The sequence below is a fragment of the Drosophila guanche genome, unplaced genomic scaffold (assembly GCF_900245975.1).
Source record: "Drosophila guanche unplaced genomic scaffold, DGUA_6, whole genome shotgun sequence".
Lineage (NCBI taxonomy): Eukaryota > Metazoa > Arthropoda > Insecta > Diptera > Drosophilidae > Drosophila > Drosophila guanche.
Window position 1 is genome coordinate 429430 of NW_022995748.1, and position 24263 is coordinate 453692.

Here is a 24263-nt window from a genome sequence, read left to right on the forward strand (position 1 = left end):
ATGTCAGCCATCTGGCAGGTAAAGCAATACGCGGACCAATCGCCGCACGCCTAGCTCTCGCTTCTCCCTCGCACTCGCGCTCAGATCTCATTCACAGCCAGCAGGCCAGCCATCCATCTCGCTCTCTGTTTGGGGGCGTCTCAGCGAAAGCAACGGTAAAGACGGGCATGAGTAGAGGCACATTTGGAGGGGGAATGTAATGTTCCACGTTGGCATGTTCCAGCTGGTCCTTTCCGTTCGGGGTTCCTGCCAGTCCTTCATGAGGGGGGTTCCACTTTTACTTCCGGAAATCAAATTAGATATTCAATGGAACGCATAATGCAATCGAGTATGCATTAAACAGTTTACAAGCGTAATATATCCTTTATTGATACCTCATTAGCGCCCTCAATTTATATGCCAACGATTGCCCTCACCTGACCAGTTTCGCCGTGACTTCAAGAACTTCAATCGGAGGTGGACCGAAAGCGAACCAAGTCAAGGAAGCTGCAAAGAGACTTTGAGGATGGTATTACAGGGACACTTTCAAGGTTAATTATGGATAAATAAGGTGAGATTTAATATGTCAATTTTTAGAAAATATTCAGGAAGAGGATTATAGTTTCGATCTGATAAAATAATGCTCAGATATTCGATAAGAAAACATGACCATGAGGAGGTGGAAATAATATCCAGGTCTCTGCTCCAGAAATAAAAGCTCTTTAAAACTTCCAAAGCTTTCCAGTTGATAAAAGAAAGAACATCAAACTCCTCCAAATGATCCTCAGACAGGTTCCTTCTGCAAGCGAAGACTATTCCCATGACATAAGCTCAAACCCTTGGACATATCCCAACTATAACCATATCCTTGTCACGCTTTGCGCCCTCGTGGCTGCTGGCATCGATTCTGTTGGCTATTCTTCTGTGGGTGCTTCGTGTGGGTTTGATTAATTATGGAATTTCACGCAACAGAGAGCCCTCCGAAAAGGTTAAGTAAGAACCGCTGGAAAAGAAAGCGAACACAGAAACCCCTCGGAAACCATGGAACAATGGAGGAGCGCCAAGAGTTGGAGAGAATTAATGATGGGCTCCAGCTGAAACGCCAGCGAGGAAATTGGCCCACAGAGACGTGACGAATCCTGCGCATTGCATCAGGAGAGCCAGCCAGGATCAAGGACAACGGAGGCCGCAAGCTAACAAAGGTTGGGTTTCTACTGCTCGGTGCGGCTGCCCGTTGGGTTTTTGGTTAAGCAAACCCAACGGGAGGAGGAACCCAGTACGCAGATCGAATGTGCAACACATTTACGCCTGGCAGGAGACCCAGAATGACCTTCGGCACGGACTGACCTTGACCAAACAGCATCGCCAAGTACGGACTTTTGGGGGAAGCCTCTACGAATATCAAGCGAGCCATCAAAAGGGTCTGCGCGGCGCCGCCACTGTCAATCGATCGGATGGCAACGATCCTCGTTGATTTCTCGATTTGGCCAGACAATGAGCACTGAAAAGGCCGCTCATATAACGCTAATTTTGCGCTATCAACGCGCAAAATGTCCAGCATCAGCGTAAGGATCGGGCCTGGGCAGAGCCAGGGACCAGGCCCAGAGAGCGAGGTACGAGCATGCAGAAAACAGTAGGAGGCAGCGACTGCCATAAACTCGGCGATCGCATTTCCACGAAGCGGACGACAAGCGGGAAAAATGAAGACACATCCAAAGTGGGATGAATAAAGATGCTAAGAGACTTTTTATGATGCCACCCAGGGTGCTATGAATGAAAATCATCCTCGTGATCCTCGTTGTCACAATGCTGCGAGTACTCTGGCAGCCCATAGCCCTACCTGCCAGAGTATCCTTGAGCCATGTTCTTTGAGAGGGGATCCCATTGTCGAGGGGGGTCTCTAACTCCTCCCTATTCGTTATCAACTTTAATATTTCCACCTGCAAGAACTGTTAATAATTGTTTGGCTTCGCCTGCAACTAAAGTTGGCAAAAACAAATTCCTTTTCTTGTCCAACTTTCGCACCTTTTAGATCTGCTTTAATGGGTAGATTACTCATTCAGATATCTGTTCCCTTTTGACTTCCCTTTTGTGGTATACTAACTTTTCCCCAAAACTTTTTGCCACTAAGTACCGCCCAAGTCATCCTCACTCCTTATTCAATTTACCCAACTTTATTTTCCTCTTTTTAGTCTCTCAATTTCCGTTGCTGTTTCTGTTTCTGTTTGGCCAATCGATTCGCTTTGGGCCAACGTAATGTGGTCTGTTGTCACACATTGGAACGGCCTTGATTGTTTCCACGTTTCCACGTTTCCCTGCTTCTAATGTCTTTATCAGGGGCTCTCTTGCCGTTGTTTTGCTGCCTCCTTCCTGCCTGTTGCTGTGCAACGAATTTCCATGCGGCCCACAGAAGGCAAAGCCAACTCAACGGGTGTCTGGGATGCTTAGATAATGAACCATTTAGAGCTGATGATTTCTAGAAATTATGAACATTTTACTAGAACAACTTAATGCACCATGCCATGGCCTTTGGTTACTTTCATTTGAGATCTGTGAAAGTTCTTTCTCAGGCTGATCCCCAAGTCCTCTTTAATCCACTGGAGTTATCAATTATTTTGATGGCAGATTATATTTACTCTGTACTATTCCTGTCGTAAAATCTGAATATAATCAAGCCTAAACTTTGGCCATCACACACACAACTATTGCAAAAAGAAAGCATAGAAAATCTGCTCATATTTGTGTGCCAACCTTGACTTAAATATTAAGCCTCCACGCTGATCCTCAAGCTGTCTGCTGATCCTCAAATATTTCCGTTGGCTTAGAGCAGCCCAAACTGCGGCAGGCGGCGATTGACTTTTCGGGTAATCCATGCTAAGTTTTAGTAAATATGCAAAGAGGCTGCTCCTTGAACACATCCCTTGCCCAGCCCAGCAAGCAGCAGCCGCAGCAGCAGCAGCAGATTGTACATCCTTTTGGTTCCAGGGAGCGATTGTAAAATGAAATCCTTGCTAAAGCATGCAAACAAATAGCAGCAAAGTGCGAGATTAGAGGGAAAGTCGCAGCAGCTTAGGTGTCGTGGAGGAGAGAGCAGATCGCCAGTTGACTTTTTCAAATATTTTGGAAAAGTTCTCAAGTGTTGATCTGTAGCTGGGCATGATTATGGCGGATAATCGCATTACAGTCCAACGTTTTATTGATCAACATTTGTAAACGATTTGCCATGGATGGGACGAGTTAAACCGGGGCATCGCCACACCAGGTAGTCCCAAGCAGACAGCCAGCCCAACAAAAAGAAAAAATGCTGCGGCTTAACGCAGCCAACGCCCATCGATAGAGAGGCATTGGCCGGCCTTTCCCCGATCTCCAGGCGGCGATCAGCAGCAAGGCGAATGCGATTAACCCTTTGCACTTGGTGGCAGTCCGGCATGGACTCTTCCATGTCCACGTCCACGTCCACGTCCATCTCCATGACAGTTTAGCCGAGCTAATTGCAGGCATTAGTTGTTTGTGGGTCACGAGTTTTGTAGCTGGTCTTTGGGCATTCCCGGGAATGGCATTGTCTACAAATTAGCATATTTCATATGTCGCTTTTGGCATCTTTCGATTGAAAGGAACTCCTCGTAGGACTGCCCACAAACCAATGCTCGGTTGGCCGCAGATTCGTCATGGCTCAGACGACGCATTGTCTGGCCAGGGGAAATATTTGCAGACTGTTGAGGGTGAGGTTGAGGGTGATTCCCGAAGGCTTAAAGGGGGAGCCACTGCCACATACACCCACTTTTCCACTCTTGAGAAACTCATTAGCCTGGGGGCACACACAAATCCCATCCAATCCAATCCAATCCAATCGAGTGCTAAACGTTGTCGGCACACATCTGAGACAGCATCGGAGGCCCACAAATTGTTCATTAAACAGAAGGCGCAAAAGGTAGGCGCAACACATCGTTGTCCAACAGAAGATCAGCATCAGGTCGAGATCAAACATCTGGAGGCACTGAACTGTTGGGCTTTGTGCTCTCTGTGCTCTGGGCTCTGAAGAAAGTGATGAGGCGCGGCGATCAAGCCAAGACGTCAACAAGATTAATTTGTTTTCCTGTCGGCCGTCAAGGGGCTGCCACCAGCCATCGATCAGGCAGCAACCTGTTGTCCCGAACTCACGATCGGTCGCTCTCCCTCTCCCTCTCTCTCTCGGATTTGTAATTGCTCTGTTTTGTAGCATCATCGATCGTGCTTGGATACATCATTAGCTAGCCACCGAAGATCACTTCCACAGAGCACACACACAGCACACAGAAAAGTAGGTGGCACTTTTCTCACATCTCTGAGGTCTTCGATTATTAAGTTTGGTTGGATCTGCGGCGGCGTTTGTCCATTAGCCACGCTTCGCATCGGATGTATGCGAATTTAAATAATATTATTCAATTGTTTCATTAATCAAAGGCCCTGCAGCCTTGCAGTGGAAATGGAAAATTATTTGAACAATAAATGATTGGTGTGTTGAGGTGAAGGAAAAAGCTGCTAAGAAAATAAGAGATTGGGGATAAGATTGTTGAATTTGTTATATTTCTGTGTGTTTTTCATATCTCCGCTAGAGCTCGAAGATTGCTTATGGATTTGTTGAAGTTTCGAATATAATTGAAACAATTTGTGGAATATTTGTGTGCCAAAGATGAGTGCCTGATGGAGGTATAGAATGTGTTGCAGTCTACAATATTATAAATAAAGTTTATTTTCTGCCATAAATGTGACATTAAAATGAGGTAGATAAGAGCTAGCGTAAATCTAACACCTGAACAAATTCCCTAGACACTTTTAAAATTGATTAATTTGCGCTTGCAACAACCCGAACCATTTGTACGCTGCACAAATCGGAAGGATCTCCGCTGCTCTCAAAGTAAATTCAAGGGAAATGCAAACCCCAAGCATAACGATAATAAATATGGTCTACTCCCTCGCCCACAGACCCAACAAATTCAACTTTGTAGAAACCAAACAACTGTCCAAAAATTGAACAGGCCAAATTGATCAAGCAAGAAACTCGCATACAAAAATATGTGCAGGCCGGAATAAAAAAGGCAGCCATGGCGAATCGCATGGGGCTGCAACCGAAACGCACACTTAATTTCCGCTTAATCAAACAGAACAGAAGAGAAAACCAGGGGCCATGCCAGCAGCCCACATCATCTGGAGCAGGCGACCCAATCTGGCGGCTCATTTGCATGTTGGGGGGGGGGAGCGAGCATTCAGCGCTTTGATGGAGAGCGATTGGTGTCAGAGCATGAAGAGCTCTCGGGGTCTGCCTCATTGAAGAAGTTCTTGTTTTGGGGGGTTGGAGTAGACTTTCATTTCAAAGGAAAACTGGGCGTTTTCCAGGAAACATTGCCAGAGCGCTGTAATCGCAATTTGTATGGCACAGAAATATCAAGAGATAGCGATGATCCTGCTTCTGGGTGCGAGACCCAGACACACGCCACCTGAATGGTGGTGCATATAAAACCGCAATCATTGCCATTACTGAACAATCGCGAAAGACCATAATGGCTCATAAAATTGCGCCTCTGCCACCTTCCTTCGCTGGAAGGATGCGATACGAGGCGATGCGGGGAAAAGTCGAAAAAAGGAAATTAAAATAGAAATGCTGCGATCAGTGAGCGTGAAATCGCAATCCCAATAAATGGAAAGGTTGTACAGAAAGTTACCAAAAAAGGAGGAAGTGGAATGTGCACTTTATGACGGTTCTGGTGTTGGGTTCCGTTTCAATACGCTTCCTTCCCGCGAAGCATAGCGTGTGCTGAGACTCAGGTAAACTCTGCCAGAACTCCAAGCCAAGCAAGCGATTATATACAAATAAATCTTTTATTCTTGGTGCACTAAAAATGATGTCAAAACAGAGCGAAAACCCATCGGGCGGCTGCGGCCCAATTCTGTTTTGTTCTACATCGAAAGGGTTTTTTGTTTTTGACTTTTTGACGGTTGTCTTGACTTTTTGAACCGTTTAAGTTCCGGGAATAGCGGAATTTGCAGTTGGTCTGAATTTCCGTTTGAAAATGGTTAGAAAAATGAGTGTTCATTTTTTGTTGCATAAAAATGTAAATTCCCCTTTGCAGTTTCATGCTTTTTTCTCCCCTGTTTGAAGCCACAAATAAAACATAATAAATTATGCATTATTTCAGGTGAAGCTCCGCCCATGCTGTGCACATTCACGGAACCCCTACCCCTCCAGCCCAGTCGAAAACTCCGCCCCAAATGGCTGAGAGAAGTACCAAAATTTGACCACAATACTTCGCTGCGTGGGCGTACCGAATTGTGAATTCGTTTTGCTCTTTTGGGTAAACTGTGCGGTTAAAGTAGAAAAACAGCCAACCAAACCAATTGACCATGTGAGCTGAATCGAAAAACTAGCCAGGACAGATGACCTTCGCGCAGAAGAGGACTCGTACTCGGACTCCCTACCATGTGTCCTGGCTGTGGGTGTAGCGTTCTGGTTTTAGAATTGGTCGCACCTTGCCGTAACCTTGATGGATTTGTTGACTTGGTGATTGCCCCTCACCGGGTACGCTGTACGCTGTACGAGGATGTGCGGTTTGGGTTTCTGGTCGCAGTTTTGGTCGCCGATCTTCATGGGCGCACAGCAAGGTGCACGCAGGGCCCAGGCATGTTTGTGTTTCGCAGAACAACCGTAAATATTTTGGGTGATTATTTTAGATAATCTTCGACTAATGTCCTTGGATTGTTTCATCTTCTTGCCGAGTTTTGCACAAACTACGTACAGACACAGACACTCTTAAAGTGCAAAGATTTAGCGTTGCAAATGGAAAAGCTCTAGGGGATGTTCTAGCGAAAGGTTAAGACATTATCAAACTTTGGGATAATCTGCTCGATAATAATTACTAGATTATAGATCGACAAAGTTTATAGATCGGTATGTATAGAAAACATATGAAAAGGATATACACATTATTCTCTCAATCTCAATCAATTCTCTATTCTCAATATTCTGGAAAATTGATTGATGACTTTGATAAAATTAGAGTTGTAGTGTTGAGAGTTCTAACTAGCTGGTAATATTAGATAGAGCATCAAAATCGAGGAATCTGATTTAAGACTACGGTATTTTTACGCCATATTTTGAAGATGCAATGGTATATTTTGGTATTTTTCTGAGGGTCAGGTGGTATATAGTCTCAACAAATCGGTCACACTTCGTCAGTCAATTATTTTATACCTCCCACTCCCCCTCAGAATTAATTAGAAATAAAAGAAAAAATTACACAATGTCTGAGGAAAAGCAAAACGGAGATGAATTAAACGACCTGCTGGACAGTGAGTGGCTGGCCCCTTTGCAGCCGCAATGAGTTTTGACCAAATTATATAACGCTCAATACCAAAATGAAATCTTGATATTTTCTATCGGCAGGTGCTCTGCAGGATTTCGACAAAAGTGGCAACAAGAAGGAGAAGCCCAAGGCTACCGATGCGGCAGGCACCGAGGTTGCCGAGGGTTCCGAAGACCCTGATGCATTTTTCATGTGAGTCACGGGAGTCAACAACAATTTGTGTGCGCGATGTCAGCCGATATTGAACTTTGTATTCTTGAATTGCAGCGAGCAGGCCAAGGTGTTGGCCGACCGCATGAACACCTTGTTCGGTGGTCCGGATACGCCCAGTGGGGATATACCACCGATGCCACAGGACCCAGACCAGATCATGTCTGGCTTCAAGAAAATGGCCGAGGCGGCCGCATTGACACTGAGTGGCGAGAACTCGGCCACCGATGAAGATGTCTCCAAGTATTCAGACAGCATTTCGCAAGCCCTGAAGGGTCTGCAGGAGGGCGGGGATAATCTGGCAGCACCTGCATCAGAGAATGATATTGCCAGCATGTTTGGTTCCCTGAACCTGGATGGTGTAAGCTGCCGTTGGATCGCTACTGAATCACTTGTAATCAATTATAATTGGCGTCTATAGAGTGGCGCACCTGATGGCAACATGTTCCTGCCCTTCATGGAAGGCATGATGCAGAGCCTGCTTTCGGCTGAGATTCTGCTGCCCAGCATTAAGGAGCTGCTCGAGAAGTATCCCAAGTACCTCGAAGAGAACGATGACAAGCTGTCGGCTGAGGACAAGGAGAGGTTTGCTAGGCATTCATTTAATTGTAGCAAATAAATCTAATTCGCTTTCCATTCCATAGATACCAAAAGCAAATGGAACTCTACAAGGTCATCGAGGGCCATTTGCAATCGGAAAAGCCCGAGGATTCGGCCGCTGTCAAGCGCGAAAAGTTCCGCGTGGTGCTGGACGATATGCGTAAACTTCAAGACTATGGACAGCCACCAGCTGAGATACTGGCCGAGACGGGCGGTGATCTGCCGTTTACCGATCCCACAGCTGCCATGGGCGGTGGCGCCAATCCCCAGTGTCCCACCATGTAGGTGGTGCCGTGAGGTGGTCTTTCTTTTTTGGAACACTTTCCCCCTTAGTGTGCCAATTCGGTTAACTGTTGAGTGTTGCACATTTGTAGGCTAAGAACTTTGTATTTTTATTATTTTCTGTATTTCTTCTGGACAACAACAACAACAATTTGTCAATTTGGTGGCTATCTCGCCCTTGAGCTGAGAAATTTTCGTTTTTTTTTTTTTTTTTCTCTACGCTAAATACAAAGAATCGAAATACACTTAGAGGAAGAAACGACGACGCGACTCCATGGCGTGCCGCTTGTTGCTGATTATCCAGGCATAGTCCCCAGTCTTGCTGTCGAATGTTCCCTCCTGCAGTGAGCGCAGCTTCAGCGTGAATCTGGGCCCCAATTCGCGTAGCTTAACCCGCTTTCCCTCCTTGGAGAACTCGTAGCGATGGTGCCGGAAGAATATGTAATCGCGTTGATTGTGAAACGTTGCCGCCCGTCGGCCCTTGAACTCGGGATCGTGGTGGAAGAGTGCGCCGAGCATGCGGCCGACGGTGAGGCCCAGGCGCGTTGTGAAGTTGGTCAGAATCACCTCGGGCCTGTGCTTGGTTATCTCCTTGTGACTCCTCTTAATGTCCGATGTCAGCTTGACGTTCGACAGCTTAAAGTGCGCCGTGGGGCCGTTGGGCAAGTGAATGACCAACAAGCCATTGGGCTTCCTTCTGTCCTCATTGATGATGACCACATCTGTGAATTCCTCTCGTTCGGCGCTTTTGCAGATCTTCTTCACTGAAGCCTTGTTCCTGATCTTGACCAGGGCATTGGGGAATATGCGAGACAGTTCCAGGCCAAACTTGCGCGTCTTGGTCACTGGATTGTCGGCGAACGTGATGAGAACTTTCGGTTCGTAGACTCGCTCAAAGTACGTGCTGAAGTCATCGATTTCCAACTCTTTTTGCAGCTCCTCGTTGTCCGAGTCGTTTAGGTTCGCGACCTCTGTCTGATCCTTCTCACGTAGACTTTCGATTGTGTGACCCGGATTGGCCGGCACACCAGCCTTGCGACGGGCGCGTCTCTCCTGCATCTTCTTCTTGTGTTTCTCCTTCTTCATTTTGCGATAGAGAGCCAAGCGCTGTTCCTTGTTTCGCATCAAGCTGAGTGGATTGAAGACAGGAATCCGCGCTTTCTTATCATCTTCATCGTCATCTTCCTCATCATCCTCGTCGTCATCGTCGTCATCCTCATCTTCATCTTTGATGGCAACGTCCTCGTCGTCGCCAGCATCTTCATCTTCCTCCTTTGGCTTTTGTTTGCGCTTGCTGGTGCTCGGTTCTTCGTCGGAGCTGTCTACCTCTTCGTTTAGTTCTGCGTCCAGGGTCTCCTCCTCAGCAAAGCTCGAATCACTGTCCGAGTCCTCGTCTACTGGAGGTGGCACTGGCATTTTTCTCTTTATTTTAATCATTTTAAAATGTTCAACTAAAATAAAATGCAAGCGGCACGTGTTGATGTTGTTCTTCTTCTTGAAAAAAACCATTCACAAACTGCGGCTGAGACCAGTGTTGTAAAGGGCTCCGACCACAACGTGCCGAATATAAACAACATCAAAATATTTAAATATAATGGGATTCCGTGTTTTGGAACTGTTCAGCGGCATTGGGGGCATGCATTATGCCTTTAACTGTGAGTAGAGACGACGCAAGCATCAAAACCATATTGACACTCTCAGTGCAGATGCTGGGTTGGAGGGAACAATTGTGGCCGCCATGGATGTCAACACAGTGGCCAATGCGGTGTATTCGTCCAACTTCCCAGGCACAGATGTGAAGACAAGGAATATTCAAAGTCTCAGCGAGAAGGAGGTCAGAAAGTTGGGGGCCAACATGCTGCTCATGTCCCCGCCCTGTCAGCCGCACACCCGCCAGGGCCTGCAAAGAGACACGGAGGACAAGCGCTCGGATGCACTCACCCATTTGTGCACCCTCATTCCGCAATGCGAAACCCTACAGTATGTGCTGATGGAAAATGTCAAGGGATTCGAATGCTCTCAGGCCAGAAATCACTTCGTTGAAGCGTTGGAGACGGCTGGATTCTTTTGGCGGGAGTTTATACTGACGCCCACACAATTTAATGTGCCAAACACTCGCCATCGCTACTACTGCATTGCTCGCAAGACCGCAGACTTTGCCTTTGCTGGAGGCAAGATCTGGGAGGAAATGCCCGACAGAAAAGCAGCCGCCGATCAGCCTGTAACAGTCAAAATCTCCGACATCATTCAGGACAACGTGCCCTGTGACTTTAGTGTGCCTGACGATGTTCTAGCCAAGCGTGTGATGGTCATGGACATAATACATCCCACACAGAATAGATCCATGTGCTTCACCAAAGGATATACGCACTACACCGAGGGCACGGGCTCGGTCTTTACACCGCTCCCTGCGGAGCAGTCCCATCGTATATTTGAATTAGTGAAAGAAATTGACAATAACAATCCGGTTACCAGCAGTCCTGAGGATGTGCGGCTGCAGCGTTCGGAGCTCCTACGACAATTATACCTGCGCTACTTCACGCCTCGGGAAGTGGCACGCCTGATGAGTTTTCCCGAAGACTTTGGCAATGCACCTGAAACGACAAATCGACAAATGTACCGGCTGCTCGGCAACAGCATTAATGTTAAAGTTGTTGGTGAATTGATTAAACTGTTGACCGCAACAGAACAGTAGAACAAAAAAAGAATATTTTCTAATAGTTGTCGCATGGGTCGAAAACTCTATGCCAAAGATTGAGATATTTAAATGAATCAAAGGAAAATGGGCATACAAATTTACAAAAAGATTTGTTCAAATTATGTTGATGTTTATTTCCTCAGTATATATATATGGTATATTTTTAACATGATAAGGTATACTTTGGTATATTTTTGATGGTCGTGCAGTACATTTTATCGATAAGTCCGCGGTCACACTGCTTACACCGCCGTTCCACAAAAAAAAACCGCGCATGTCGAGAAAAGAAACTTGCAAAAACAAAAAGAAGACAAAAAGTGCGGCTCACAAAAGGAACACCAGGAACAACCAAATACACAATCGGACGGCGGGCGGCGCTTGCAGCAAACTTCTCTGTACACTCCGGTAGTGGCGTGGCGCAATAATATTCTCGTAATTAATATAGAACGCAGTAAACAAACGCAAACTACTGCAACGGGCAACGGGCAGGGAAAACAGAATTGCATTTGATTGATTTTTGCACATACGCAAAAGAAGAATAAAATTTTCGGTTTTTTGTTTGTTCACGACTGTACACATGTGTGTGTATGTGTGAGAGTGCAACATTGATAAGACGCTGGAACGAAGGAGAGAAGTGCATTAAGCTTTTGGTAAGTAACGGGAGTTATATTTTCTGTAATTTCTGCTATTTTGCCTTTCATTTTCTCTACTCTCCATCGCTTTGTTTGGCGCCCGCGTTGCACCCTTCTCTTGATGTAACGGCATGCAGCATTTGTCAACAATTTGCCAATTAAAAGCGTTTGACCTCCTCCACTCTCACCACTGTCGCCCCCTCACTGACAAACAGAAATTTGCTGTTATTCGATATGTCTCCTTCTCTCGCTGCCAATCTAGACCCAAGGTATACCAAACAGAAGGTTTGGGCCGTTCTGCTCTTTGTGTAAACATAGTTTGATTTTTATAAATTTGAGTTAATTCTGGCAAACAGATTTTGGGGCCTTACCTTCCTACTTAATATGTCCATGCCTTGCTAGTGCCAATTAGATACTCAATGTCTGAGTGTGTGTGTGTTGTGGGTGCTGCTGTCAATGTATTTGTGCTTGTCCTATCCATTGCACTCTTCGTTTTCTGACATTGACAAGATTTCGAAAAGCTACATGCAAAATGGATGAAGAGCGAAAGGGATGGACTTTGGCCCGTGGATGCTGTCTCCATCGTTTCAATGTCAGCTTTTCATTGAACTTGACTCTTTTTTGTTTTTGTGGCTTGTGTCCGACCCAGGGACACAGTCATGGTCATGCTGACAGTTCCAAGGAAACTGTTTTCCTGCTATGTCTGTTAGGACTCATCAGTCTAAGGCAAATAAACAAATGCTGAAAGATAAGAACAATGCAATGTGAAGCCTTAGCCTCATTCAAAGCTTTCTTATCGCTAGAAGGTTATTTTTAAGATTAAATTCAACTATTTTGTAAGTAGTGCTTATGAGGGTATTTAGAGTTCGCATAACCTGTGGCTTACACAATTTACAAGTTATGAATGTAAGAGATATGACCATAACTTGTTTGTACATACATTATATTCCCTTCAAAGTGTTGCACATTTATATTATTTGCAAGCGTTAAATAATGAGACACGTATTTTTCAGTCATATCGGTTTTTACTTTTGCAAAAACAATTCAACGAAACAATTCCAAATGATAACAAGAGGCTAGAATTACTGTGAAAAATGGGACTAAAATGTGATTTATTGACCAAAAAAATAGTAAACAAATAAATGATGTTGGGAATACAGAGAATTCAAACTGGAAAAAGCTAGACTGACTGGCAAAGTTCTTAGTAAGAAGGAACTCCAAAGATTAGCTTCGCTGAAAAATTTCAATTGTATATCGATTTATGCTAACTCGCTGCATATTTGGATTTTATTGTCTGCAACTAGCACTAGCAGAAAATAGCAGTAAATAGTGGGAAGCGAAGGAATTCCAGCAAAAGCGGAATAAATCCCAAGCCAATGAATGAATGGAAGCTCCAGCAAACGGCGAATGCTCAAATTTTATTTACTGCTGACATTTTCACGCCCCCACACACACACACAAAACACATACACCCAGACTAGGCTGAGAAGTCGAAAGAGCGCAGAGGGCTATGCCTTATTGTTTGCCATTCATGAATGAAGGCCAGAAGCACGTATGAGAGGAGCACCCAAGAGAAAGGCAGGCTGTAAACCTCGCAGCTAGATAATACGTCCCTGCCTAGTCTATCGTTCTTCCTTTCCCGCTGACTAAACACAATGGGACACAGCACTTTGCATCCTCTTTCTTTCCTTTCTTCCTTTCTCTATTCCTTCATCTATGCCTTGGACATGTTGTGCATTTAAATCGCGCTTGATCAGTGGAGCTTACTATATCCTTGTCTATATGCAGTACTCATGTGTGTTTGTGCTTTTATGGCATAGTAGGCATTTTATTTTTACGGCTGACTTAATTTATAGATTTAACCCATGTACGATACATAAATTGATTATGCATAGCCATGAAAGTCAGCCCCGGGCTCATGAATTCCCTTGTGTGTTGTGCTACTCTCTCTATAAATAGCCGAGCAAAGGGTCACCAACAATTATAGAGAGCGAGAGAGTGAGTTCAGGTCATGGTATCGCTGGAATTTATGCATTTTACATGAGCCTGGGGAGTGGGTGTTTTTGTGTGTGGCATGCGATAAACAATTTGAGTCAGCATAAACAATATGGCAGGTGACGATACGAGTACGAGTGCTTCTGTCTGTCTGTGCCCTGCCCGTAGTCTCCTGTCTGGCTCAGACCATTGACGTCAGCATTGTTAATCTCTTAGAAGAGGTGTGAAAAATATCGAGCAAAGGTTAAGCCAATCCTTGGAGGAAAGGAATACTAATAATCCTTGTAGACACTCTAATTAAATGGAACCATTTCTACACCATTTAATATATGTATGCATTAAATGCCATAGCATACTTTCAAGTGGTTAGTGAGTGTCGAGCGAAATTTAATCACATGCTTGGAACCGCCAGCGAAATGCTTATCGTGTGTCAGTAATATACGCCATATCCAAAGTACTTAACGTTGACACCCGACCAGAGCGAAATTGACAGTTTCAAATACACACAAACACAAGCCAGAGAGAGTGAGGAAAAAACCCGTTGCGGGACGTAGGTTACGCAGCCACAATCGAACCACTAACGTCATCAACTGAAGCGCTAAAATGACGCTCCATGTCAAAGTCCACTTCTTGCTCATTGGAATTTTGTTGTTGTTTTTTTTGTTGCTTGTTGAAAGCAATTTTGTAAATGGCTTCCGTTTGAACAAGACACGCGCCAGCACTGGAAGAGGGTAAGGTGAGGAGGATTCTGAAGCACTGGGACGAAGGCTTTGCATCCTAATACCCCTTGGGGTACGGGAATGCTGTATGCACAGTTGGAAGTTCGAGTTTGTTCCCAGCAAAAGCAAAATTTTGTTATGGAAGCTAATGAAGTAGAGAGTGCGTAGAGGGTATCTGCAAGTCTTTGTCTCCCTTTTCGCTCCATCCTTATAATCCTCTCCTTCGCCAGCACATATATTCCCATTTCCTAGACGCGTTCTACGTGCCTGCTAATGCTTGAGAGAGTCTTAATAAATACATACATACATATGTACATAAGAAACGTACATTGGCAAACGAGCGCGAATGCAAAAGGAGTAGGAGTGTGCATGTGTGTGTGGATTTACTGTTGGATTTTTTTCGTTTACTTTCTTCCTCCGTTATTCCACCGTTCTGGCGCCACTCACTTCAAAAAGATAAGCTCTGAGAAAACAGAGACATATCAAGGTCAAAGGAGAAAGAAAAGAAAGGGGGGAGGACCCATCTATTGTTAGTTTCTTTACCCTGGCGGCTGTAATGGGGTTAAGGCACCAATCAGTCACAGTCCGTTAGTCAGTTTAGTTTATCTGGAATTCCAACGAAAAGTCAATGAACCAGGGAATCCGCACCGCAGACTCATTCAGACACGACACTGCATCGCATCACAGCCGAACACACACACTCACTGGCGGGAGAGGGTGAATGACAAAGCAATCCGATTTGGTTAGCGGTGGGCCCCAGCCAGGAAATAAAGGAAACCTGCCTGGCCTTGATTACCACTGAATGCATATTTAAAAGCTCTCCAAAGAGGGGCAAACAGAATGCAATCCATGCTTGATTCAATTTGCATGCATCCGAGAGTCCGAGTGACGGCGGCCTGGCAGGCGCAATTGTTTATAAATAAATTAACAGAGAGCTGCAACAAGCGATGGCTGACCCTCACTCACTCGGACAACACGACGAAAACGAAGAGGAGCGCAAGTAGAACAATGCCAGGAAGGGGCAGAGCTACACCTCCCTCCTCTCAACAAGTGCATAAGGAGGGAGAAATTAAATGGAAGGGAAGGGTAGTCGAAACTATTGATACACTTTAAGAGAAATTGTTCTTATGAAAGTTACATGTGCGAAGATGCAAGCCAGAATCATCATACCCTCAGCAAAGGGTATTCAAGAGATGAAGGTGCGTCAGGGTGAGTGTGAGAAGTTTGTTGGTGTGGGGATGACCAGCTCGTGGCAGCAGCTGGCGTGAGAGCCAAGCGAGCAGGAGAGTGTGTGGGAGCAGAGGCACAACGCAATAGCCAGCAGAACAAAGAACTGTTGCTGTGGGGAGGGGGGGGCCATTAGTCAGCATCCCACGGACCCGCTTGACAAATATTTCCGCATTTCTGCAGCAGCACTCCAGAACCAGCAGCAGAAGCAGAGTTGATTAATGAGGAAAGTTCCTCACTGTTGAATATTTCACGCAATCGCGGAGAATGCAATTAAAAAGTCACTCAGCAGTGTCGAAAATCAATAAAACGCATAAGAAACGAGAGTTGTTAAGATTTTAGTAGCGCAAAAACTGGAAAAGTTTTACATTCAGTTTTGTTTTCTTGTCTTGCCTTTTTCCAAATGATATACCGTATACCCGTATATGCCTTTTTCCCTTTTTTACTTTCGTGTTTATATGTGGAAATTTGCATGCAGCCAACGAGGGGGGAAAATTTGCATGCCATGGAGAACAACAATAAACACGTCTCGAATCGTTTGAACACGAACGGACATGAACACAAACAGTGCGGGGATGGGGACTCGGAGAAAACTCTCGGATATGGCTGTATACTCGCAATTATGGATTGTGTGCATTAACCGAATAAATTCAGCTCTTTTATTTTGTTGCATTAATTGTTTACCTCTGTGAAATTTCCCACGCTTCTCACTGGCAATAAGGCAATGCTGTGAAGCAAATTAAAATGGGTAAAAATAGTGGAAATTCGATTAAAATAATAAATTAAGAATTAAGATAAGACAAATAAGAACATGTTACAACTTGTACCTGAAAATACCGTTTATTTGTATTGTGTTGTACTACGACCAAACGTATTTAGTTGAAGCCAAACGAGCTTCTGCGAATGAAAGTAACAAAAAGGAAATGCTTAACCACCCAACGTCGTAACTGTATCGAACATAACACTAAATTGAGACAGTTTCCCTCTTTAATTGTCAATTTTTTTCTTCTTCCCCGAGGCACCAACCAGGGAGCTGTTTAACGATAAAAACGTGCCAGCCAAATGGTGGTAGGGCTCCACCAATAGACTGTAAATATTTCACACTTAACGCGTGGCAAGATAAAGCATCGACTTGAAATGGAAGACCATTCCGAGTATGGATGGTGCAATGGAAAATTCAATTAAAAACTCATTTAACCCACGCTCCCACAGGCAATAAAAACTGCCGCTGCCCGCCACCTGACTTCACGACACTGGGCAGAGAGAGAGCGAGAGGGAGCCAGCAGCTAAATACATACATACATATGTACATATGTATGTATATATATATAGATATCTATATTTGGATCTGCAAATAACATCGATTCAACGCTGGCGAACCCAAGCCAAAGGCTATTATTAAACACGTATCTGAGTATCTGTGCTGTGTCCGGGATAGGTCAGTGCGGGAATGGAATTGTGGGGACTATATTGATTTTACTGGCGCCAGATAAGATATGTATGTATGGATATATCTCGTATTTGGTGTGTGTTTGTACTGTAATTTGCAACCCTCGCAGTCAATTTGTCGCCCAATCTATATAAATACTCGTATTTCAAGGGCCCGTCAACAGCTCCGCCTACCCTGTGGGTGGATGGAGAAATATGTCAACCATTCTTGACATTTATTTCGTTCAATTGGAGAGCCAAGCAGACAACTTTTCTCTCTCTCTCTCTCTCCCGGTCTCTCTTGTTGTCTGATTTTCTGCTGTAACTTGTTTTGGTCTGGCTTTCGCCTTTCGTCTGGCGGCGCCTTTGTTTCGGATCGCTGCAGTCCAGTTTTTCCCCAGTGCTGAAAGCAAAAGTGCAAAAAAGTTTGTCTAAAAATACTTTTAGTTGCACGGAAGTGTACCATAACTAAGAGAAAGAAAGAAACGAAACGAATGGGGTATCAGCTCGAACTTTAATGAACTCTTAATGAGGTTGGGTTGGGGTCAAATGAACACATCTTCCAGGGTCTATTAATCAATCAATCATTCATAATTTGTGAAGCCTAACAAGCTGCCACAGAGGGAGCGAACTATGTGTCTACTATTTGCGATGTGATATGAATAAAAGATGCGGCAAGAACCGAGCCAAAGGCGCAAAAATCTGTAGCTTAATGGGGAATGTTTCTCAATTCCTGTGGTTGGGAATACAAAATGAGCAGAGAACAAAGGCAAGCTCTGGGCAAAACTATATCTAAAACTCATCCATCTTTGGCACACCAACTCCTTTCCTTTGGACTCATGTAGCTGTTATTTTTGGCTCACAATTATCTGCTATTATTTATAACAATAAGAAGTATAATGCACAGTACCTCAGTCACACCCGCAGCAATGCGCTTGGCCAAAGTCCAACCCAAGCAATCCCAGTGCAGTGGGCAGTGGGGGACATGAGACTAGAGCTAATTATGCGCAAGACAAACAATTTGGCGGAGAGACCATGGTCAAACACCTCGAAAACACCTCTAAAAGGGTCTGGGGCTTGGGTGTGGACGTAGGTGTCTCCATTTCGGTATCTTTGGCACACAGCAGGCAGCAGCAAGCAGCAGCCTCTCCAGAGGCTGTGTAAACTTTGCCCATAAAACTGTTGGGGTGTGTGTGTGCCGCGCCTCGAGGGTTTTGGCTCTTGCACAGCACAGTTCCTCCTCATCCTCATTCTCATCCGAAGATCCGCCCTACTCTTCTTCCAGTTGCCGCTCCTCGGGTTTGGCTGCCTGGCTGCGACGTAATAAGTTTTTTAATGTCGTCGTCGTCGTCCCTTTGCCTCAGAGTTTCTTTACGAGTTGTTTTGTTGGCGCTTGGAGCTTGGTATTTAACATATTTTGTTGCTTCAAAATGCTTTCCAAGGATGTGTTTTGTGCTGCTCTAGACATCCAAAAGTATCTGCTGGCCGGGCTATATTTTGTGGTTGGGAAAATGCGTCTATTTCAAGGTCACAAAATGCGGTTCTAGGCGACGCAGATAGCAGACCACTAATATATGAAAATTTGCTTCTAGGGCATCAAATTCCAAGTAATGGCACCCTTGACAATATACTCTTAAGATATGCTAATTTTTGTGCACCCATACACTTTAAACCAAAAGTTGAAAACCGATAGGAGGGAGTCTGAGACCATAAAACATCCTTGATTTTTTGGTATTTATGATAGAATAAGGAGCTAAAAGCACAGACAGGGAGAGGGCACATGAAATGAACATTCAAAATGAACTTAAGAAACTTTTTAAAAGAGTTTTTCGTCAGTTCCAGGAATTTTGCTAAGAAGCTGAAGTTTCAAACCTTTTTGTAGCATGGAATAGAACCATAAATTCATATAGAATCCACTTACCTTCCACAAGCTACCAACCTCATTCTCCTGCCCTCTGTTACAACAATTTCATACAACCACCGCTCTAAAGTCTACATTTTTTGTCTCTACTTTTCAGCATTAACTCAACGCCAAACCACCATAAAATAATAACAATCATTGCACAACCCACAAAGACAAATGTTTAAAAAAGACTGAGAAAACGACGCCCACACATACACGCACACGATAATTGTTAACTGGGAAACAAAATCCACCGCTCAACAAGAACCAGGCAAAAACCACGAACAGGGGGGAGACCAAAAAACAACAAACAAGAAAAACATTGCTAAAATGTCATCGCGTTCCAAGGAGAGAGTTGTCACTGCATTTCGCAAAATCTTCCATAAATCCAGCAACAACAACAACAACAATAATAATAATAATAACAATAACATAAACAACAATGATAAAGTTGATGGAGCCGCCACCGGCAGCAATATTAACAACAACAATAATAATAACAACAACGAGGCAGCCACCTCAACAGCTGCGGGAGGCTCAGGAACTGGACCAGCCGGCGGAGCAGGCGGAGCAGCTGCAGCTGGAACAACAAACTCCAACAAAAATCCAGTAGTGCGAATGGCAGGCGAGCAGGCTTTGTGCGAATCGCCAGGCAAACGTCGACGACAGGATCATAAGTCAGTCAAATATTTAAACAAATTGTTGATAAAACTAATTTCGAACTATGTCTAAAATGAAACCCAACTGTTCTTGCGATTCCAGAGTGACGCCGACGGCCGGGCGTCAGCCGGTGGCCGCCGATCAGAGCATTCGATCGCGTCGCCTCATGAAGGAATACCATGAAATGGAGCGGCTGCAACTGAAGCCCGATGCTGTGTTCACGGTAAATGCTTGCTGCTTTAAATAGATGTTAGCTAACTTTTTGTCTCCTTTTGTTGCAGGTGGAACTAGTCAATGATAGCCTCTTTGAGTGGCATGTACGACTGCATGTGATTGATCCGGATTCGCCGCTGGCCCGTGACATGATGGAGCTGAATGTTTCCAACATCCTGCTGCACTTGAGCTTTCCCGACAACTTCCCATTCGCGCCGCCCTTTATGCGTGTGGTGGAGCCGCGCATCGAGAAGGGTTATGTGATGGAGGGCGGTGCCATTTGCATGGAGCTACTCACGCCACGTGGCTGGGCCAGTGCCTACACCGTGGAGGCCGTCATCATGCAGTTCTCTGCCAGCGTGGTCAAGGGTCAGGGTCGTATTATGCGTAGACCAAAATGTACAAAGGAGTTTAGTCGGTGAGTCGGCACTGGGGAGTTGTTCATAAAAATCATTCAAAACTAAAATCGATTGATTTCTCTCTTTTTTTCTCGTGTAGCCGTCAGGCAGAGGAGTCGTTCCGCTCGCTGGTGAAGACACACGAGAAGTACGGCTGGGTCACGCCCAGTTTGTCCGATGGTTAAGGACCACATCGGAACATTCGCTCAGATGCCCTTGCGTTTGCCAACTCAACATTTATAAATTACATGCAACAAACACACAACAAAAAATCTCATTGAAAACTTTTCGCCATTGAAGAACATTCAAAATCTGTCAAGTAATTAAACGAACTCAATTGTAAACCATCCATAAAGAAGATAAATGAGATCTAGACAAACGCATAAAGCAAACAAAACATTAGCTTAAAAATGTAATTTTAGCTTGTAGAACAATTTTTCAACAAAAAAGAATACGATTTTTAGGTACCATTTTAGTGTTAAATATTATGTTAAATTTCTTGAATTTCATGTACTATGATTTACACATTCAATTAGTCTGAATTATGGAGATCGACTGTTATAATTTCATGTGATTTTTGTTAACTAAAACAAATGCCAATCCCATAGTCCATAGTAAAACAAACATACAACAAAAGCAAAAAACCAAAACTAAAATTGAAGCTTTTAAACACGATTGTTTTCCTTTACGACATTTTGTATTTTAGTTTTCGCGTAATAAATTAATAAAAGATGTGTCTATACAAAGTTTTCTTTTTGGGTCGGGCGGCAGCAGCGAGTGTATTTCAAATGCGCGCGCGCTCAGTGCTGGGCAACAACAAAACCCAGAGCTGCATGAACACAAATATATTAAGCAAAGAAATACCGAGCTCGCTGCCGCAGCGTGTAAAAGCCAAAAGCGATTGCTTACCCATTATAAATTGTTTCCATAAAATAGAAAATCATATTTGACAGCATTACCATTTGCTGTCAAATAGATTCTCATAACAATTCAACGATTTTTGACAGATATTTGTTACCAAGCCTCAAATGCCATTCAGCTTGAACGTGTGCCCACTCCATGCAGCACTGGCGCTATACAACACTAGAAAAAAACTAAACGGGTAGCTAAAAATTATAATCACAGGACACAATTTTGTAAGTAAAATAAACCCTTTAGACACAGTGTGGGATCACAAGAGTTTAGACCAAAGTGTGCCCCACACTCTGGACAAACTAATTTTGGCCACATTTGCCAGCGCACGCAACGAATAAGGCGCAAAAAAACGAAGCAAAAAAGTGCCTCGCTGGGCACGCATTTTGTGGTAGAAAAAATTGGCAGGCAGCTGAAGTCGCCAACGACGGCAGCGACGCCGGCAGAGGGCTGCAGGCAGCGGCCACTCAAAAATCCTGCCAGACCGAAACTGAAATATAAATTAAATTGGTGAATATTGTTGGATATTGTCCGCAGAACGAGGGGGGCCTCTCGCATCAGCTGTGACCAAAGTGGAGCCAGCGAGAACAATGTGTGTGCAAAAATATAGAGAAAATTACAAAAAAAAACCAAAAAAAAAAAAACGAAACGAACAAGAAGAGACGAAGAGGAAAATAGTCGAGCGATCGTCAACGAAACCCAAACGAAACCCTCGCCCCAGGCCGCTGGCACCAGAAATACCCACAAGCCGAAAATAAAACATTTTTGCCTCTCTATTATATTTTTAGACTTGGATTTCGAAGAGTGCAACGGAATGGAAACGGAGACGAAAGCCAGCAGCGAGGAGCAGGCCAAAACGGCAATGCCCGTGGCCATGGACACCCTTGATCCGCCGCCGCCCAGCAGCTCGAAGACCCTAAAACGCTGCCTCAGTGTGCCAATAATCCGCACACCCTCCGGGCGACCCTCGCCACACGCACCGATGACCACACGCGCAGCCGCAGCTGCTGCCGCCGCGGCCAAGGAGCACGAGCAGACGCCAAAGAAGAACCCACCGCAGCACCAGCAGCAGGAGCACTACGCCTCCAAATGCAACTCAACCATCGATTATTTTGGCAAGAGCATGCACATCCGATCGCAGCCAAATTCCCGCGAAGTGTCGCCAGCGCCGGTGTTCAACATCTTTGCACCACGTGCCCGCCGCTACTCGGCCAGCTACAGTCCGATGTCCACCGCCAACGGGGCGGCAAACGGGGCCGCACTGTGCCTGACGCCGCGCGTCTCCCAGCTGCGACAGGAGGAGTGCGCCGACCTGAACAGCCGCGAGGTGAACCACGAGCGGGAAGTGCACCGCGAAATACAGATCTCCCAGAGCTGGGAAGACCTCACTCTGGTGGCCGAGAACTGGTCGTGCAAGTCCGAAGAGCTCTCCAATCCGCTGCAGGTCACACTGCCACCGACGGGCAGCACCAGCTGCTCCAGTCCCAGTCCCACCAGCAATCGGGCGGGCATGCGTCTGCCCTACTCGCCGTCACCCACGCGGCGTACCTTTGCCACCAGGCGCTCCATGTCGCCCATCGCCATGCGTCCCTCCCAGCTGGGACCGGTGAAGCGCAAGTTCGAGCTGGACGACAATCCCGGTGGCAGCAACTGGAGTGTCTACTCGCCGTCGCCCATGAAGAAGATGTTTACAGAAAGGTAAGCACAAATACCGCCTTCCAGTTGCGGATCTTTCATTGATTATATCTCTCTCGTCCCGTACAGTAGTCGCGGCTCGTCGCCGGTGTGCCAATCCCCATCCTCTGTGTGTCCCAGCCCCGACTCGGGCACCTACGATGGACGCATCACCCCCAAGCTGTTCATCTCCAAGCTGTGCACAAACAATGCCGTCGGAGCTGGTGGCCAGAACAACAACAGCAGCAGCTCCGGCTGTCCCTCGCCCAGTTCCGCCTCACCCGGAGCTGGTGGCAGCAGTGGAACGGGCATGGATGCTGGCTCCTCATTGGAGCCCATGTGTCTGGCCCTGTCTGGCAGCAGTCAGAGCCAGAGCATCGATGAGGGAATCTCCATACCGGAGAGTGAGCTCAACTCTTGCCGCAGTCGCACCTCCTCCATACTCTCCACGGCGTCGTCGAGCACCCAAGTGCTGGTCAACGATCTGGCCGACGATGCCACCCTGATGGACGATGCCAAGAGCGAAACTTCATCGATCGGCGGCTGTTCCACCATCAGCATAGAGTCCTCGTCATGCGACAGCGGTGCCAAGACGGCGGCCACCTTTCTCAATCGTCTGGTGGTGGACGATGGCAACTCGCCGCTGGCCCAAAAGAGCTTCTACATCAACAAGCAGGGTCTCTCGGGGGCCAAGAAGTACATTGTTAACCATCATGAGGGTGGCGGCGGTGGTGGTGCAGCCGCCGGCAAAGATGTGCAGCAAAAGCTTTAAGCAATCGTTTTGCGGATTGTCCCCAAACTGTACATTAAGATAATTAATTGATATCTAAGATAAAGCACTTACCAAGATGCCCTCGAGCCTGCATTGATCCCACATTAGTTAATAGTTTTGTTGTACATAGTTAAGTTGTTTCGCCTTCGATTAGAAGCATATCATCAAGCAATCAAATACCCCACCACATTCTCCTTTAGAGCAAACATTTGTTTTAATATGTTTAGCCTAAGGTTTAGGCAATAGAGCAAAGGAGTTATTAACTTAAACCTCTCTCTTCTATATGTTATGATATGTTTTTCCCCTATCACTGTCCAATTGTTTTCAATTTTCTTTTTTTTGTACATTAGTAATATATTCCATACAATTATGGACGATTTAGTTGTGTTAGTTAGTAGTCGCCCCCTTAGATGTTAGCCAACAAGAACCCAATTTTGCCAAATATGTTCCCGCTATGTAATCGAACATTATAGTATAGATCCATATATATGTGAGGGTCTCCCGCTATAAACTGATGGATACGCATATAGAATTCTAGTTTTACGTTTCGGTTTGTAATTATCGTAAGCGAATTTACGTAGCTTCAGGAAATGTTATATCTAGAAAGGATACACAGATGCA

The 24263-nt window shown here is 45.3% G+C and overlaps 5 protein-coding genes and 1 long non-coding RNA gene across 8 annotated transcripts; 5 read left to right on the plus strand and 1 right to left on the minus strand.

The window, feature by feature from the left end:
* The first annotated feature begins 32 nt into the window (after window positions 1–32).
* LOC117584724 lies at window positions 33–6876 on the plus strand. The gene is made up of 3 exons (XR_004573863.1): window positions 33–328; window positions 383–550; window positions 6156–6876. It is a non-coding gene; the product is annotated as an uncharacterized LOC117584724 (long non-coding RNA).
* Window positions 6877–7158: 282 nt separating this feature from the next.
* On the plus strand, window positions 7159–8553 carry LOC117584721 (peroxisomal biogenesis factor 19). Its single transcript, XM_034273774.1, has 5 exons — window positions 7159–7305; window positions 7400–7511; window positions 7587–7890; window positions 7951–8114; window positions 8174–8553. The coding sequence occupies exons 1-5, from the start codon at window positions 7257–7259 to the stop codon at window positions 8412–8414; spliced, it is 870 nt and encodes a 289-aa protein (XP_034129665.1). The 5' UTR covers window positions 7159–7256; the 3' UTR covers window positions 8415–8553.
* A 22-nt stretch (window positions 8554–8575) lies between these two features.
* On the minus strand, window positions 8576–9918 carry LOC117584719 (probable ribosome production factor 1). Its single transcript, XM_034273771.1, has one exon. It carries the CDS (start codon window positions 9846–9848, stop codon window positions 8658–8660), a length of 1191 nt encoding a protein of 396 aa, XP_034129662.1. The 5' UTR covers window positions 9849–9918; the 3' UTR covers window positions 8576–8657.
* Window positions 9919–9937: 19 nt separating this feature from the next.
* LOC117584720 (tRNA (cytosine-5-)-methyltransferase) lies at window positions 9938–11150 on the plus strand. The gene is made up of 2 exons (XM_034273773.1): window positions 9938–10066; window positions 10118–11150. The coding sequence occupies exons 1-2, from the start codon at window positions 10006–10008 to the stop codon at window positions 11104–11106; spliced, it is 1050 nt and encodes a 349-aa protein (XP_034129664.1). The 5' UTR covers window positions 9938–10005; the 3' UTR covers window positions 11107–11150.
* Window positions 11151–11375: 225 nt separating this feature from the next.
* On the plus strand, window positions 11376–21026 carry LOC117584723 (ubiquitin-conjugating enzyme E2Q-like protein CG4502). The gene is made up of 5 exons (XM_034273776.1): window positions 11376–11759; window positions 19129–19690; window positions 19776–19896; window positions 19955–20304; window positions 20385–21026. The coding sequence occupies exons 2-5, from the start codon at window positions 19344–19346 to the stop codon at window positions 20467–20469; spliced, it is 903 nt and encodes a 300-aa protein (XP_034129667.1). The 5' UTR covers window positions 11376–11759; window positions 19129–19343; the 3' UTR covers window positions 20470–21026.
* A 263-nt stretch (window positions 21027–21289) lies between these two features.
* Window positions 21290–23843, plus strand: LOC117584718 (flocculation protein FLO11). Of its 3 annotated transcripts, none has more exons than XM_034273768.1 (3): window positions 21290–21420; window positions 21985–22894; window positions 22961–23843. In XM_034273768.1, exons 2-3 carry the CDS (start codon window positions 22011–22013, stop codon window positions 23640–23642), a joined length of 1566 nt encoding a protein of 521 aa, XP_034129659.1. In that variant the 5' UTR covers window positions 21290–21420; window positions 21985–22010; the 3' UTR covers window positions 23643–23843. The 3 variants fall into 3 exon arrangements, with proteins under 3 accessions (XP_034129659.1, XP_034129661.1, XP_034129660.1); XM_034273770.1 differs by having other exon boundaries at window positions 22964–23843; XM_034273769.1 differs by lacking the exon at window positions 21290–21420 and adding an exon at window positions 21489–21788.
* The last annotated feature ends 420 nt before the right edge of the window (window positions 23844–24263 follow it).

Bases quoted from the DNA above. Each gene is read 5' to 3' on its own strand.
- LOC117584721 (XM_034273774.1), top strand. From the start codon at position 7,257: ATGTCTGAGGAAAAGCAAAACGGAGATGAATTAAACGACCTGCTGGAC. The intron at 7,306-7,399 runs GTGAGTGGCTGG...TTCTATCGGCAG, and splicing joins ATTAAACGACCTGCTGGACA to GTGCTCTGCAGGATTTCGAC. The intron at 8,115-8,173 runs GTTTGCTAGGCA...TCCATTCCATAG, and splicing joins TCGGCTGAGGACAAGGAGAG to ATACCAAAAGCAAATGGAAC.
- LOC117584719 (XM_034273771.1), bottom strand. From the start codon at position 9,848: ATGATTAAAATAAAGAGAAAAATGCCAGTGCCACCTCCAGTAGACGAG.
- LOC117584720 (XM_034273773.1), top strand. From the start codon at position 10,006: ATGGGATTCCGTGTTTTGGAACTGTTCAGCGGCATTGGGGGCATGCAT. The intron at 10,067-10,117 runs GTGAGTAGAGAC...CTCTCAGTGCAG, and splicing joins CATGCATTATGCCTTTAACT to ATGCTGGGTTGGAGGGAACA.
- LOC117584723 (XM_034273776.1), top strand. From the start codon at position 19,344: ATGTCATCGCGTTCCAAGGAGAGAGTTGTCACTGCATTTCGCAAAATC. The intron at 19,691-19,775 runs GTCAGTCAAATA...TTGCGATTCCAG, and splicing joins CGTCGACGACAGGATCATAA to AGTGACGCCGACGGCCGGGC. The intron at 19,897-19,954 runs GTAAATGCTTGC...CTTTTGTTGCAG, and splicing joins AGCCCGATGCTGTGTTCACG to GTGGAACTAGTCAATGATAG.
- LOC117584718 (XM_034273768.1), top strand. From the start codon at position 22,011: ATGGAAACGGAGACGAAAGCCAGCAGCGAGGAGCAGGCCAAAACGGCA. The intron at 22,895-22,960 runs GTAAGCACAAAT...CGTCCCGTACAG, and splicing joins AAGAAGATGTTTACAGAAAG to TAGTCGCGGCTCGTCGCCGG.